Below are 17149 nucleotides of genomic sequence, written 5' to 3'. Positions count from 1 at the left end.
CCTGTGAGATAACACCAGTCTCGTGCACTAGCCCCGTGCACTAGCCCCGTGCACTAGCCCCGTGCACCAGCCCCGTGTCAGATCACCTCTCTGGGGTGTCTCCTGCTCATCAGCAGGGTGGGATGCAGACTGTCAAATGGTCAGCCCTCGGGAGAAACTTCAGGATTTAAACTGATGGTATTGGGAAGAACACACACACAGAACATGACCTTTTACTGGTTGTACATGATCAAGGTGAACGCAGTGTATTAGATAGACAGAGCGACAGATAATCAATACACGGTTTCTGGTAGAATAAAAGTCTGGATTTATTTTTGTTGATCTGTACATTGAACAGGTTAACCTGGATTTACTGAATGACGAACTGCAGTGAAACCACACACAAGAACAGGATGCTATAAGCGTTAGGATCGCTCGCGTAGCAAAGGTGAGGGCCGTTCTGCGAGGGGTGGCTTTCCTAAATTCCTCTCGGGGGAGAGAGAGAGAGGGGGGTTGGGTCTCTACGGACACATTCACATTTGAGGTGGGTCTTTTGTCTCTCTCTCCCTCCACATCCCTGCGTCCTGGTCCCAGATTCTGTTGTGCCGTGTCTGGGTATTAGCACACCGAGGAGAGGGAACACACCATCCTGATCCAGGATCCTCTAAGTGTGGAAACAGGATATCTCATGAGCAGAGAAAGCCTGAGAGTAGAGGAACAACTACACACACACACACGGTCACAGCAGAGCACTGGAAAACAGCTGTACAGTATGTCGAATCAGTCCAGGGTCTAATCTGCTCCCTCAGATTGTGTAAAATACTTGAGGTGTATTTGATTTGTCTCACCCTGAACAGTGACATGGGTGGAAACTAAGGGAGTATTGATGACCCAGGTCTGAAGTGAACAGCATTTATACATACACTGTATTGACTGCATCCTTGACTCTGGTTCACAGTAATTTGTGAGCACACTCTCAGTTGACATCTTCTTAAAAAATATTGATAAGTATATATTCATTTATATATATCTATGTATATTATGATATTACTCAGCAGCAAAGAGGATGGAAGGGGAACATAGAAATGAAATGAATGGGGAAAGAGCAGAGGCATCATCTGATCACAAGTCAGACGATGAGATTTCACTCAATATGAAGCCATGGCAACGGTTATCAACCACCCGAAGACTCTTTTCTCCTGATACAAACAATACAGAAAGTGAGTCCACTTTGGTACATTCTCCAACCTTACCCATTATCAGGGTTATCACTGATACACAAATTAGCGACACCGTGTTCTAATCTCTTATTATCCAGTAAAAGGTGCTGTGGACGTGTGAGGGGTTTGGTTCAGGAGGCCTAAACCAAAACTTTTATAAAAGGAATCCGATAATCCCAGGTCTACCACAGCTGAAAGAAATTTCCGGGTAAACGTATTTACTGTATATTACTGAACCACATGGTTTGTACAGTCCTCCGAGAGTCATCTAGTCATATAATAATGTAAAGATGTCCGTCCACGTGTTTTCAGTACATATTCTGAGACCAGCAGTGAGTTGAGGTACTTTGTGTTACATGAGAATGTGGATCTGGCTTGGACTGGACGGCAGCTAGTTTGCAGTTTCAGCCATAATCATTAGCAAACATTTGGCTTACAATGTCAGAAAAGTGATTTGTTGATGATTTGGAGAGGGTGGGGGGGCTGGGGGAGAGAGGGGTGGGATGGGATGGAGGGGGGGGCCTGGGTGACGGGCTATCCACCTGAAGGTATCGCTGAATGAGGTTAAAAACATAGAAAAACGTAGCACCTTTTGAGGTCAGACAGATTAGTCAACCTGTTTTGCTGGTAGCACCGACAACCAGTAGAAATCTCAGAAAGCGACACACGCACACATACGTTCACAGGCCACACCCACCCCCCACAACAGACCACACCCCCCACAGCAGGCCACACCCACCACCCCACAGCTTGCGCAGCATGCCCAGTATACACGTGAGGAGAGCACCTCTGCACCCCTCTACAGCAGCATCTTCAGTAAGCAGTTTAAAAAGGTGATTTTCAAATCATAATGTTGACCTTATACTGAGGCATTTACATACTGTACAGGTGGAAAAGGGTTCGCTTTCCGATAGCTTTTGAAAACAGACAACCGTACGATACACACACACACACGGACACCAGAGTAGGGATGAGGTAGGGCAGTGAAGCTAAATGAAGAACTTGCTATGGGTTGTATTGCGGAAAAGTCACAGTTCAGAGAGAGAAAATAATCATTTTGTCTTGTGATTCCCGTCTTTTGTGGAGCGGGCTGGCTCTGTCTGAGGTTCAAACAGACAGACTTCCTGGATGGGCCTGCCGTGTCACTTCCGGTGCACAGCAGAATGAGGAAGTGATGTCACTGCCTGTGGTCGGGAGTGCTTGTATTAGCACTGGGCAGTTGGGTTGTGTGGTACTGGCGTGTTTTAAACCTGAACTGGTCCTCGGAATCTCTTGAAGAGATGGACAACTTAACAGGTGGATGATAGTCCACCAAGCAGACGATGCCTAGTAGTCCGAGGTTACAGAACGATTACATCTCCATTTCTTTGAGACTAGCCTTATTCTGTGTCTAAGAATGTCACAGTCTTAAGTTCTAGATTAACCTCCTTTTTTTGGCATCAGAAAACAAACAAACAGGAAACAACATCATCAATAGCAACAACAGGAACTTGTGTCACAGGAACTCATCGTGATTGGTTCACACGGCAGGTTTAACTCATTGTGATTGGTTTACACAGCAGAAGTTTTTTTTTGTCCCCCCATGTCACCTAAAAGGTTGATCGGCAAGTATCATCTTCGTTTTAACCATCCTCATCATCATCTGTCTGTAAACCTGACGTAAAAATAATAAAAAACACATAAAAGATTACATCTAGGCCGATTACTCACTTACTCAAAAAACGATGAAAAGCACATGATTTGTATTTGTTGTCCACCTGTGTATGTGGTGTAAAACTGTACATAGCTTGGATCTAAAACCTTAGCAAGGGGAATCTTTGTGCAAGTTTAAAGTCATCTGATCATCTTTGCATTCCTGTTGGGTTCCAGTGTCCACTGAACCCTTGGGCTCATCATCATCATGACTGTGAGCACAAACATCTCGAGAGCTATTACCTGGACGCATTCAGTTACAGCACGCTACCCAGTCTAAGCATACTTGCCACTTTCCACAAGGTCCTCAAATCAGTGACATTATACCTATGCTCTAGCTTAGAACAATCCTAACTAATGTCGACTAGGCTAGGACATGGTCTAAGACAGGCCTAGCCAGCCAGTAGTCAGAGTCTCTCTCTCTCTCTCTCTCTCTCTCTCTCTCTCTCTCTCTCTCTCTCTCTCTCTCTCTCTCTCTCTCTCTCACACACACACACACACACCACTCTCGCTAGCCTCACTAACTTTACCAAACAGCTTTTTTTCCCACATCATATCAAAGTCTTGTTAAGGTGCTTAATCATACACTGATTGTTTGGGGCTCTTTGATTCTAGACAGCCAATAATAATACAAAATAACTTGTACAAGCGGACAAACCCATTTCTCCTCAGGACTTGGCTACTTGTCCACACTTTTAAAGTGCATTCAATATTAATGATTTGTATCAAGCCGGCGTCATTCTAGCATTCTAGGCGAATGATTCACTAGGGCCAGACAACACTTTCACTGATAACACAGCAAAGATACCTTTAAGATTCCACAGATACATCATCATCGTTCCAATCATCATGGTATGAGCTAGGATGTGTTCGGGGGGCTCTACTGACTGTCTGTTGTGACGAGCTAGCCGCTACCGCTACCGCTACATCATCTCGTAGCTAGCTCCGCTCTAATAAAATCTACTGTGGTCGTGGACAGCTAGTTTCTATAGATATCAAATGTGATTTTTTTTTTTGCGAGTTAGCTAGCTTGTATTAATTTCCGATGTGTTTTCTTTTTCTTGGTGCTAGCCCCTGCTGATTGGCCGAGGCTGTTGCTAACCAGTCCACCTACGCGAAGAACAGTATTCTTTTTTAACACTCATTAGAGTGTTGATAACAACAATCTACTATAGGTTATACCATACAAAGCTTAAAGCCAAGAAGTTCTTATGAAAACAAACACACACATGTATAAAAAAAATTAAATTGTCCAGGTAATAAAGGAATTACGGAGTCTCTTGTCCAATCAGCTGTGGAGCTGAGCAGGAGGCTGAATGATGTCACGTGGAACAGTAACCCAGATACGGAAACACACAACGTTTGTGAGAAGACAAAAACATCATCTGTAACTAAAATGTCTCTGAAAACCAGTAGCTTGAGGAAAGGTTGACTGTCAGAAATATAAAGAAATCATGAAGAAAGACACACACACATACCACACACACACACAGCCACACACACACACACGTATTATGGTTGGGTGGGGGTGAAGGCGGGCCCCTGCCAGTCAAAGAGAGTGACAGACAGACAGGCTGCAGCAGATTCACAGTGACGCCACAGCTGCGGCTCAGGCCACATTTCATCTGTGGCTTTTAGTTCCAGGCTGCAGGTCTGCAGACACACCGGGAGGAACCAAAACAACAACAAACAAACAAACAAAACAAACACAGAACAAGAACATTTTCAGAAGTTCCAATGGCATGTCGTTAAGTCGTGGTCGCTACAGCAACCTCATGTCTTACCCCCCACCCCGTGGTGTAACACATAGAGAAGGGGAGGACTATTATGGGATGGCTGATCCAGTCGACTACAGTCAACTGTGAGAAGAAAGACAGCTTTACCTCACAAGACGTGGGCTAGGAAACAAACAGTACCATGCTTCCTCGGCTGAACAAACAGCAAACATCTCCAAAGTGCTGGTGACTCCTGACAAGCTTCATAGCTTAACAGACAGGAAGAGAACCCTGTAGGTCCTTTCTGATTGCCCAATCATCCTTAAGGCCTTTCTGGCCGTGAAGACGCGTATACCAGCCCGGTGAGGTCGTCTGCAGCACAGCTTGATTCTAGAACATCGCTGCATCAGATCTGAAGGCAGAGCACAAACCTGACCTCGACACTAGGGTTAGGAGATCCCAGAGGTTGAAAGATCAAGAGCTGTCCTGTTTCACAGGATTCCAACCATGACCTCTCTTTCTCTCTGGCACCAACCATCTTCAACCAACCGACAGGTCCTACTCACTGGATCACACCAATTTATCTCCAGATGAATTGCACTAACCTGACCATGCGCGTACGAATTAAGACATGGATTTCATAAAGCTTGTTTTAACAAAGTGCCTCTTTGAGCTCATGTGAAGTACCACAAAGACAGTCAAACCCTTCACCTCATTCCTCCATCATCACACACAAACACACTAGCACCATCAACACCACCACCATCTTCCTAACAGCAGAAGATGTGTGATCAGAAGAAAGTCAGTTCTCGGTTCTAACGAGCCTTGAGGTCTTGAGAACATAATATCATGTTCTGACACAGAACAAGGGCCAGAGCCTCTCAACCCTACCACTGAAGAAGATCTCTCTCCATCAGCACTCACATCACTAACCTCCACACCCCCCCCCCCCCCCCCACACACACCCCTCCCAATCAGCTTACAAAAATACTATACGACCACACTAATACACTCCACCCCTGACCGCACGGATTGGTAGGTAAAGCTGTCTTGTCAGCCAGAAGGGCCAATAGCATGTAGAGGAAGGGGAAGGCCCATTGACATTGGTTGGGCTGCTCTTGCAATGGCGCAGCAGGTCACACCACCGCCGCTCTCTCTCCTCCTCCTCCCCCATTCCTCGGGCGCTGTGGATGAGGCGGAGTCACAGGGATGGGGGAGGGGTCAGGGGTCAGGACTACATGGTGTCGTAGCTGTAGTTCTCCATCTTCACCGTCTGACGGATCAGTAGTTTGGACTCGCGCCTTTCCTCGTTCTTGATGGATTTGTTGATGTCCATGATCTTTTCGCAGATGTACTTGTTCACCTTGGACAAGCGCTGGGTGATCTCTGCGCTGTCGGCCGTCTCCTGAGAGACACGGTCGTAGAGACACTCTGAGGAGAGAGAGGTGGAGCTTAAAAACAGTACACTCTACAATGAGAAGATACGTTATTTGTAACACGCCTTTCTTGTCCTCAAAGTGTTAATGACGCCGCAGTCCACAGCTCTGACAGTTGCTTTTGTTCAGTTCCAACAAAAGATCTAAGGATGAATGTTTGTCAGTAATATGTGTTGAACAGCTTCAGACTAGTCTGGAGTTCATAAAACGCTCTTCTTATGGGTCTGTTACTCCTAAACCAGTGTTTTCAGTCTAGGGTCAGGCTGAAAACATGTCTAAGACCCATCCAAAATGGTTTGGAAAGCGTGCGGCTGGGCGGTACCTCGGACTATTTTGAGCTTGCTGGGAGACAGCGGCGGTTTGGGCAGGGCATCCTTCTTCTTCTTGGTGGCTACCCCGGTGACGCTGCGATTCTTCAGGGTCTCCGTGCCCCAGATCATCACCGCCAGGTTCTTGGTGAACTTGGAGTCTCCCTGGGTTCTCTGGAGCTGGTGCCACTTGTCTTCCTCCACCCAGGTCCCTCCGCCCAGGTGCACCTGCAGGGGGGGGGGAGGGGGGAGGGGGGGGAGGGGGGAGGGGGGGGAGGGGGGTCACACTGGGGTGAGTACTTTTTAATATTATTTAAATGTATTTAATATAGTTTAAGATACCACTCGATTCTTTGTTCATTGGCTTTCCCTTCTCCAAACCATCCTTATTATCCTGGCTTTTTAAAATACACTATTGGTCGACTTCTGGTCCTCACACACAGACTTGAGGCCCGCATTACATGCAATCCTCCCTCCCAGGTGCCAATCACACATGACCACAAACAGTCTTTACACCACGGGGAGAGAGGAATCATGGGAACAGCTGGTCAGCCCTGCAGTATGGCGCTCCTGTGAACCCCACTGAAGACCACATGGTTAATCTCCAGTGTGGGATGTACCTTTTGAGAGGGCAGTGGGTTCAGATTACCTCCCCAGTCCAATGGGCTTAGACATGTACAGAACACTGCTGTTCTCTCAATCTGTTGGCTGTGTGTCCTGCCCTGCATCCATCCCGCCCTGCATCCATCCCGCCCTGCATCCATTCCGCCCTGCATCCATCCTGCCCTGCATCCATCCTGCCCTGCATCCATCCCGCCCTGCATCCATTCCGCCCTGCATCCATCCCGCCCTGCATCCATCCTGCCCTGCATCCATCCCGCCCTGCGTCCATCCCGCCCTGCATCCATCCCGCCCTGCATCCATCCCGCCCTGCATCCATCCTGCCCCGCATCCATCCCGCCCTGCATCCATCCCGCCCTGCATCCATCCCGCCCTGCATCCATCCCGCCCTGCATCCATCCCGCCCTGCATCCATCCCGCCCTGCGTCCATCCTGCCCTGCATCCATCCCGCCCTGCATCCATCCCGCCCTGCATCCATCCCGCCCTGCATCCATCCCGCCCTGCATCCATCCTGCCCCGCATCCATCACAAGCCGATTGCTGGGACTGGGTGTCCTCTGTGAACCGGGGCAGAAAGTGACACGTGGCACCGCTCCCCCTCTCTCTTTGTCCCTCAACCACCCCCCACAGCTCCTTATCTCTCTCTCTCTCTCTCTCTGCCTCTCTCTCTGCCTCTCTCTCTTATCACTGCAAGGTATTTAGGCTGCCATCCAAAGGCTTTTCCCTTGACAGGTAATGTGCTTTAGGCACCTGGCCAGCAGACCAGCTTTTCATTCTCTTAACTTAGACAAGATGTTTTTTTCCCCTCCATCCTTCCACCCCCCCCCCCCCCCCCTTCTCCCTCTACATTTTTCTAGGGCTACCTGTCACTCACTGAAATTCCTCTGGTGTAGATAATTAATAGCGGGGCCAACATGAGAGTCTTACAGTAATTTACTTTTGTTCTTCACGCTTGAGGGGAACAGAGCCTACTTGTCGTTGAGTAGGGAAGTTGTAGCACGATATTGCTAACAAGCTAATGCAGACAGGCTAACACCCAGATGGTCTGGCAGTGCTAGCATGCCAGGCTAACACATTGGAGCAAGCAGGATTGGCTGACACCACAAACGTGTTTCCTTTCACAGTACACAGCTAAAAACAGGCTAATACTGTGTGTTTCGGACGTGTGATAGGAAAGTTGGGGTGAGGGTGAAAACATGGCATATGTGGTGGCCCTGTGTGTGTGTGTATGTGTGTATGTGTGAGTGTGTGTCAGTGTGTGTGTGTGTGTGTGTATGTGTGTATATGTGTGTATGTGTGTATGTGTGAGTGTGTGTCAGTGTGTGTATGTGTGTGTGTGTGTGTGCGTGTGTGTGTGTCAGTGAGCGTAGGGACAGGGCGGGGCAGCGCTCACCTTGCCGTCGTTGAAGGTGTACACAGTCCTGGGGGAGGGGGAGTGAGTGGAGCTGGTGTTGGCCTCCTCTCTGCACACCTCCTGGGCCTCCGCCAGGGGCTCCACCACCTCCGCCTTGATGGTCTGGGTTCCATTGTCATGCATGGGCTCTGGACACACACACACGCATCAAACCATCAGTATCGCCGCCTCCAGAGGTGTAACCATGTTTGGCTGATCAGAACATCAACAGGATATTATCAAGACATGGGGGAAGACTGTCAGATCCACTACGAGAACAGAGCTACGAAAACATCAAGAATCCAGACACTTTAGGAATCAAACAAGAGACGAGTTATTACCTAGCTACATGGTAGCTAAGTCCTTTAGAGTATTGGAAGGTCCTAGGACATGCCTTAGAACACAGCCACTGTTCTCCCCGTGGAAGGCCCCGCTAACCCAGAGGAACAGCCCCGCTAACCCAGAGGAACAGCCCCGCTAACCCAGAGGAACAGCCCCGCTAACCCAGAGGAACAGCCCCGCTAACCCAGAGGAGCCAGCAGGGGATGGAGGGCTGCCAGCCTGGAGCTCAGAGCCCACCAGTGGGAGCATGTGTCTGGGGAGTGTCCAGTCTGACAGTCCTGGTCTGGTGCAGCATCCAGGCATCCCAGCCTTTTAGCCTCAGCATCCAACCGCCAGCCTCTACATCCAACCTATAGCCTCAACATCCAACCTCCCGGCTTCAGCATCCAATCTAACAACCTCCTAGCATCCAATTTCCCAACATCCTAACACTTCAGCCTCAGTATCCAACCTCCCAGCTTCAGCATCAAGCCTAACAATCTCAGCATCCAACCACCCAGTCTTCAGCCCCCAGCCCTCCCAGACCACGGCCTCCCAGACCCCAGCCCTCCCAGACCCCAGCCCTCCCAGCCCTCGGCCTCCCAGACCACGGCCCTACCAGACCCCAGCCCTCGGCCTCCCAGACCACGGCCCTACCAGACCCCAGCCCTCGGCCTCCCAGACCACGGCCCTACCAGACCCCAGCCCTCCCAGACCACGGCCTCCCAGACCCCAGCCCTCCCAGACCCCAGCCCTCCCAGACCACGGCCTCCTGCCGTAGGTTATTTTAGCCTCAGTAAGCTGTCTTGGTAGCGGGCCACACTAAGCTCCCATGTCACTGATGAGTTTTAATATCGGTCAGCACAACCCACAGCTAACCCCACAGCTAACTCCACAGCTAACCCCACAGCTAACTCCACAGCTAACCCCACAGCTAACCCCACAGCTAACTCCACAGCTAACTCCACAGCTAACTCCACAGCTAACCCCACAGCTAACCCCACAGCTAACTTCACAGCTAACCCCACAGCTAACTCCACAGCTAACTCCACAGCTAACTCCACAGCTAACTCCACAGCTAAATCCACAGCTAACCCCAGAGCTAACCTCACAGCTAACTCCACAGCTAACTCCACAGCTAACTCCACAGCTAACTCCACAGCTAACTACACAGCTAACTCCACAGCTAACTCCACAGATAACCCCACAGCTAACTCCACTGCTAACTCCACAGCTAACTCCACAGCTAACTCCACAGCTAACCCCACAGCTAACTCCACAGCTAACTCCACAGCTAACTCCACAGCTAACCCCACAGCTAACTCCACAGCTAACTCCACAGCTAACTCCACAGCTAACCCCACAGCTAACCCCACAGCTAACTCCACAGCTAACTCCACAGCTAACTCCACAGCTAACCCCACAGCTAACCCCACAGCTAACTCCACAGCTAACCCCACAGCTAACTCCACAGCTAACTCCACAGCTAACTCCACAGCTAACCCCACAGCTAACTCCACAGCTAACTCCACAGCTAACTCCACAGCTAACTCCACAGCTGACTCCACAGCTAACTCCACAGCACCATGGCTCCTCTTATCTTTAGCCTGTCCATTAGATAGTGAGGCTAGTGCTAGCTACAGCACTAGAGGGAAATCCCAAGTTAATACTAGCCTCGGGCAAGGCTGGCTACACTAAACCAGACACAGTGGCATGGTACCCCAAGCTTTCGTTTTTCATGTAAGGTTTTGGAGTTATTTGATAGGGCCAGATACAATAACGAACCTTGAGATCAAATATTATGGGCTGCGTGTGCCCATTTATGGGTTTAACAAACAGAGGAATGTAGGCTGAGGCTAAGTTTGTGTGTGTGTGTGTGTGTGTGTGTCAGTCTACCCGTCTACCTGCTTGAATGGACAGTGTGTCTAAGTGCATTTCTGTGTCTGTTCTGGGGTGTACTCAGGTGGATTGAATTTGAGCATTTCATGTCAAGTCTGTCTTACATGTCAGTTTAAAGAGCCTTCCTAATGGTCTGTGTGTGTTTGTGTGTGTGTGTAAGTGCGAGTGTGTGTGTTAGTGTTACTGTGTGTGTGAGTAAATGTGTGTGTTCCTCACCGCTGCCCAGCCTCATGAGGAGCACGTCCTGTAACCTCCTGTTGAAGTCTCTCAGCTCCTTGACTTCCGTCAGCAGACTCCCGTACTCCTTCAGCTTCTTGGCCTGCTGAACCAGCTGCCGGCGCGTCCTCTCCAGCTCCTGCTGGAGCCTCCTCATCTCCTCCTCCTGCTGCCTGTAGCTGTGGACCAGCTCCTCGTACAGGACCCGGGGCACCACGGCCACCTCCCCCCCGCCGCCCAGTTCCCCGGCCCCACAGGTCCTCTCCTCCATCTCCTCCTCGTCCTCCTCCTCTCCCTCTTCCTCCTCCTCCTCCGCCAGCCTGTCCTCCTCCAGGTCTTCGTCTCCCTCCAAGCAGGAGCTGGCTGCGTTCCTCTCCAGACGAGCCACCACTGCTGCCAGGCTCCTGGAGGAGGTGGAGGTGGGCCGACCCTGGTCCTTAGCCACTGCTGCCAGGCTCCTGGAGGAGGTGGAGGTGGGCCGACCCTGGTCCTGAGACTGGGCCTGGAGGCAGGGACAGAAGGGAACGGAAAGTAAGCTGGAACTGCAGCAGAAACAAAGCTGAAAGAAACAATATAACTAACGTATCTTAAAAATGTTGGTCGGTGTACTAAAGAAATAACTTTTAGGAGGAGTGTGGTGGCCTGAGGTGTCTAGCTAAATAACCTCAGGTAAGGAAAATCTGCCTCAGCCTATCCCGTGCAGCGTCTAGGATCACAGATTTAGTTTCGATTGCAAATGCCAGAGTGGATGTCAAAACCCCAGTGAGCGGGGGTGGTGGAGCCGTGAGAGATTGGGACAGCAGGGGCTGTGATGACTGGCTCAGACTGTGGAGACTGGAAGGAGTGGAGTTACTGAGTTCTCTGATGAGCCGCTCAGAGGATTTGCTCAGTGAAAGGGCAGCTGTCCAGAGTGCTGAATTTGTGTTAATCCAGCATACGGTAAAAATAGAAGGGGGATTTTAGGATCCCGGCCAACTGCATGGTAACGTTTCATTAAGTCATAAACATACACGGACCTTCGAAGGTTTGTTTCCTCTTGCAACTACAACTGCAGGAACAAGAATCGAAAGACACACGTGTCTCACTCTCACACACACGTAAATGCTTCAGAGTATCCATCCACGGTGAACCTGCAGTGTGTCGCTCCATGTATACGGTGAACCTGTAGTCTGTCGCTCTATGCATACGGTGAACCTGCAGTGTGTCGCTCTATGAATACGGTGAACCTGTAGTCTGTCGCTCTATGCATACGGTGAACCTGCAGTGTGTCGCTCTATGCATACGGTGAACCTGTAGTCTGTCGCTCTATGCATACGGTGAACCTGCAGTGTGTCACTCTATGCATACGGTGTACCTGCAGTGTGTCACTCTATGCATACGGTGTACCTGCAGTGTGTCGCTCTATGCATACGGTGAACCTGCAGGGTGTCGCTCTATGCATACGGTGAACCTGCAGTGTGTCGCTCTATGCATACGGTGAACCTGCAGTGTGTCGCTCTATGCATACGGTGAACCTGTAGTCTGTCGCTCTATGCATACGGTGAACCTGCAGTGTGTCACTCTATGCATACGGTGTACCTGCAGTGTGCCGCTCTATGCATACGGTGAACCTGCAGGGTGTCGCTCTATGCATACGGTGAACCTGCAGTGTGTCGCTCTATGCATACGGTGAACCTGCAGGGTGTCGCGGAGTTGAACCCACCTTTTTATGCCTCAGAGGCTGTCGCTCCTCTCCAAAGTGGTTTTCTACAGAGTTCCTCGTTGACATCTTGGGAATTTTCATTTTCTTTTGCATTATACTGTTTTCAAATTCCTCTACGGTTACTGAAAGGCGAAATAAGCATCGTCAGACACACATTCACTGCAGCCAGGAAATTACAGATTCCTCCGTAATCAGGAAAGTAATTCTTCATAGCCTTCGAATCAACTCCAACCAGCGTGAGAGCGTAACCATCCTAAATAGATCCAAAACAACTGCAGGCTGATGACATGTAAATATAGTTGATCTTTGCTAGCAACTATACTGATGGTACTTGTTACACATCAACAAGTCTAGCAAACTGGCTAGCTAGCTATTGTACATAGAACTGACGTTAGCAAGGATCTGAGATCATTTAAGATCTTTTACAGCCAGACTGTTCAAATACCAGGATTAGTAATCTAGCTAAATACCCTGGTATTACATGGTAACGTTAAGCCTGGCTAGCCGGAGGCACTAGTCTGATAAACAAATAATGAATTAGCTAGCTACCTAGAAGCCAACATTCATTCTGGACAGGTACGACACTGACATTGTTATCAGTTCGCTATCTTGGGTAGCAGTATATGTGTGCAAAACATGTACATTAACAAGCTATAACTAAATTGTTTATCTTAATGCCTTTTAGATGTTTGCTAACGTATCATTGTCCTATAGGCTATATAGTCTATAACACAGCTAGCAAGCTATTACATATGAAGCTGTCTCATGGCTACCTGGCTATACATCTTTAACTGCAAGACAGCAAAGATCAACTAAGCAACAACAGAAGCGCCGCACGTAGACAACATGCTACGCTTCATTACGTGTTATTCATCTGGCCAAAGGTTGTAGTTGCTGTCTCTCACGTTACTATTGTTGTTGGTAAACAGCCACTACGATCAAGATGCGCGTCTAGGCTAACGTATTTTGCTAACTAGCTATGGTAGCAATGTTGGTTAGCTAACCTCACTATCTACCTCAGCTTTCACCGTAAATGACAACTACTTTTTGGAAGGCTATTGTGTATTACAGACACATCTCACAGAGGTGTGATTAAATGGCTGATAGCACCTAGCTAGCTAGCTAGCTACCAAAGTCAGCTATCGTTAACACTGTGTTAGCCTTGCTAGCTAGCATTACGAGTTCGCTGTGCTGCTGTCAGATTGGAGCTACAGTGTGTTTTGACAGCAGGCGAGAATACATTACTCAGTGTTTATTATGTCTACCATAAATTAATTTACGAAATAAGAGAACACGTCGTGGCGTTTGCAGACAAGCAAGGAAGTCAACTTACCTGCAAGGGCAAGGATCTGTGCTTTGCACGGCTGGCCTGCACAGCCATTCTCTTCAGTTCTGTGAACCAAATACACCTTCTGATTATCAAAATCTGTTTTGTGCAGAGGTCTGAAATCTTTCACATTTGAAACGGGCAAGGCGTAGCACATATCGTCTTCCAAGAACCTAACGAAAGCATACATTATTTCTCTTTGGTCCTGCTCTTTGGATATGGTTGACAGTTTTACCTCATAAGTATAAAAAAATATATATAAACACAAAAGGGTGAAATGGGGAGGGTTTCTGGGCTCGGCTACTCTAGCCTGATGCACAACCCTTCAACGCGCCTCACAAGACCTTAGCAATAGATTAATAATAACCAGCAATGTGAATAAATGGACTTTCAGCGATTTACATAAAATAGACATATATCAAAATTGTTGTATTATTGATATAAACAGATACAAGTTGCAAAATAACGCTATATAATTACAAATACATAAAGTAACTAATCCAGCAAGCAATAAGGCCAAACAACTAAAACTTTACTACAACAAAAAAGATTCGCTTTTGCGCAGAATTAATATTAAATGCTTTCCCCATGTATCATGTATTTATCAGACTGATAATATTCTGATATAATATAAACATTTTGAATTTCAACGTCATGGTGTATGATTGGAGATATTAATCAAATAAAGTTTTCTGAGGGAATATCGGAAACTTCTAATATATTCTACCCCTCCCCCTCTTCCAGATTCCTCCGTAAAACCACCGTTCAAGAAACCTTTTCTAACCACCTGTTAATGTCATAAATATTACCTCCCATTTCATTTCACCTGTCTCCCCCTCTCCCTCTCTGCTGCTGAATGAACCAAGGGGCAGGGATAGAGAAATAGGGAGGAAGAGAGGAGAGAGAGAGGGAGAGTGACAGAAACGGATAGTTGATTACCCTGCCCTGACTCTATCTGTCTGAAGGGGCTCACGAGGGGGCTCGAGCCGCTTCTCTCCTCGAGCCGCTTCCTCATCCTTGTGTCTCACGGTGGACAGCTGATCCCCGCTTTGACAGTAAGGAAGTATTTGTTGTCGCTAGCTAGTCGGCTAGTGACACAACGGGATGGATTTCTCCTCTCTTGTTATCCTAATGGAGAACAGCTCAGTCGATAAAAACACTAACAACCTCGTTCTGCTTCTCCCGCTTCTAATTGAATAGTAACTGATGTAGAACTCGCCTGCCTCTATTCTCTTGTGTCATTTTCATATTCATCTCTGGACTCCGATCAGACATGAGGCATTGAGGCATAGGCTGGCTTCCTTTCAAACCATTTGAAACCAATAGAGGTGTAGTATTTGCCAAGTATAGAGAGAGATGTATGATAACTGCTGTAATATATGTATAATTTTCCCATCTAATCTTCTGCTGTGTAATTTTTCTTTCTTTTGAAATTCTCATTAGGCTAAGGATCAAACAAGTATGTATAACCACACCCCATTCAAACCAATACACTGGGGTAAACACCCCAAGTTATTGAATGTCACTTGTACTAAGTAAGTCCCAGGGCCAGACAGAGAAGGCTACACCTCCAGAGGGATTTAATAAAATAATTGAGAAAGAACAGTGGAGATTTCAGCAGCTTCCCAAGTAGGATGAAGGATTACAGCTAACCTAATCTGGTGTTCGATGGCAGTACTGTCCGGCTCACATCCATCTGCCACCTGGAGACACCTCTGTTCCCTGTCCCAAGTGTCTGGGACAACACCAAGCCTTAACGCCCAGCCTTAACACGGACTGCTAACTCACAACTAGAAGACTTACACCTGGCCGACCAACGCAAAACCATAACCTGGTGCCGAATAGGAATCATCATTAGCAACACTCAGGACTAGTTACTCTGATGTCTCAAACAATACGACGGTCACATCCAAACGCAATATTATATAAATCACGTCAACAAATATTTTAGTTTTTCCAACTCATTTTAAAAGAAGAATAAACTAATCCCATATTTCTCCAAGGGTAGCTGTGTGTGTGTCTGCGTGTGTGTGTGTACTCGGTCACGGCTGGCAGTGGCCAGACATCATGTCCTGCCAATTAGCTCCACACTGCCTCCCTCATCTATCTTTATTGGTCATCCATTAGCTGGCGTTAACAGCAGACACGGCATAATAGCAGAGATGATGCCTCTGATGGAATCAGACGGTGCAGACATACGTGGTCTCGCTGTGCCTGGAATCAGAACGGGCTGGAGGGGCTGCCTCAAAGCAGGAGGGTATTTTCTGTGTGTCTCTGTGTGTGTCTGTGTGTGTGTATGTGTTCATGTGTCTCTCTGTGTGTGTCTGTGTGTGTGTGTGTGTGTGTTTGTGTGTGTGTCTCTCTGTGTGTGTGTTCGTGTGTCTCTGTGTGTGTGTGTCTATCTCTGTGTGTGTCTGTGTGATGGGATAGTTGACGAGGACTGAAGATTCGGTTTTAAAAACGTTTGTGGTACTAGGGAAGCATTACGGTTGGTGTTTTAGGCAGCCAATCAAAACAGTGCACCTGTGCCTGCGATGGACAGATGCTGTCACAGGTGTGCGTGTGTGTGTGTGTGATGGAGGCTGGCTGGGTCTGAGGCCAGCAGCCTGTCCAGCAGAAGGCCCGAGCCTGGATCTGCCAGCTGGAGATGCTTGCAGGGGCAGAAAAAACAATAGAAATATCCGGAACATACCTCCGGATTGACACCGGGTACAAAGAAGCTTCACCGGTGACAATCCAAGATGGATGATGTGTCACCGTGGGAATGTACTGGTCGCAAAAGGTTTCCAGTGCTGTCAAATGTCCGAAGTGTGTTTTCTGTTAGAAGCCAAGGGTGTGTGTGTGTGTTGGTTGGGGGGGGGTGTTGATGGGGTTGAGAGTGAGGGTGGTCATGATGTTAATTATCTCCTCATGAATGACTAATTAGCCAGAAGTAGCCCGCTTGCCAATTAAAGAAGCGATAGCCCGTGGAATGAGCAGAGACAAACTGAACAGGCAGAGGGACATCAATTACTAACGTGGCTTCGCCCCAAAGACACTCTTACTGAGACTGTCACTGCGTGTGACAGAGCAGTGGATCCAACTTTATTGTCTGGCTCCCTCAGTACTCATTTGGAGGGGTGTTGTCGCTGGCCATGCGTACAGTGCCTCCTTTGGAGTGTCTCACGCCAGAGAGACGGTCATCTTCTGCTTGAAGAAGAGCTCCCGCCACAGAGATACTGATCCTGTTTCAGAGAGCTGGTTGGATTAGTTCTTCAGGCCTCTCTCTTTCTCAGTAAGGGGATTATTGACTGGTGTGAGGGTCGCCGATTATTGTGGAG

The 17149-nt window shown here is 48.2% G+C and overlaps 1 protein-coding gene across 2 annotated transcripts; it reads right to left on the bottom strand.

The window, feature by feature from the left end:
* Nucleotides 1-287: 287 nt before the first annotated feature.
* Nucleotides 288-14106, bottom strand: bend5 (BEN domain containing 5). Of its 2 annotated transcripts, XM_047014528.1 has the most exons (7): nt 13836-14106; nt 12503-12624; nt 11284-11302; nt 10801-11229; nt 8365-8513; nt 6365-6578; nt 288-6037 (listed from the first exon to the last, which is right to left on the bottom strand). In XM_047014528.1, the coding sequence occupies exons 1-7, from the start codon at nt 14017-14019 to the stop codon at nt 5841-5843; spliced, it is 1314 nt and encodes a 437-aa protein (XP_046870484.1). In that variant the 5' UTR covers nt 14020-14106; the 3' UTR covers nt 288-5840. The 2 variants fall into 2 exon arrangements, with proteins under 2 accessions (XP_046870484.1, XP_046870483.1); XM_047014527.1 differs by having other exon boundaries at nt 10801-11302.
* Nucleotides 14107-17149: the final 3043 nt, after the last annotated feature.

The sequence above is a fragment of the Hypomesus transpacificus genome, unplaced genomic scaffold, assembly GCF_021917145.1.
Source record: "Hypomesus transpacificus isolate Combined female unplaced genomic scaffold, fHypTra1 scaffold_256, whole genome shotgun sequence".
Classification (NCBI taxonomy): domain Eukaryota; kingdom Metazoa; phylum Chordata; class Actinopteri; order Osmeriformes; family Osmeridae; genus Hypomesus; species Hypomesus transpacificus.
The sequence above is the reverse complement of the archived record's forward strand: the minus strand, read 5'-3'. Positions and strand labels throughout refer to the sequence as shown.

Bases quoted from the DNA above. Each gene is read 5' to 3' on its own strand.
- bend5 (XM_047014527.1), bottom strand. From the start codon at position 14,019: ATGTATGCTTTCGTTAGGTTCTTGGAAGACGATATGTGCTACGCCTTG. The intron at 12,625-13,835 runs GTAAGTTGACTT...TTCGCCTTTCAG, and splicing joins ACAGATCCTTGCCCTTGCAG to TAACCGTAGAGGAATTTGAA. The intron at 6,579-8,364 runs GTGAGCGCTGCC...CCCCCCCTGCAG, and splicing joins ACACCTTCAACGACGGCAAG to GTGCACCTGGGCGGAGGGAC.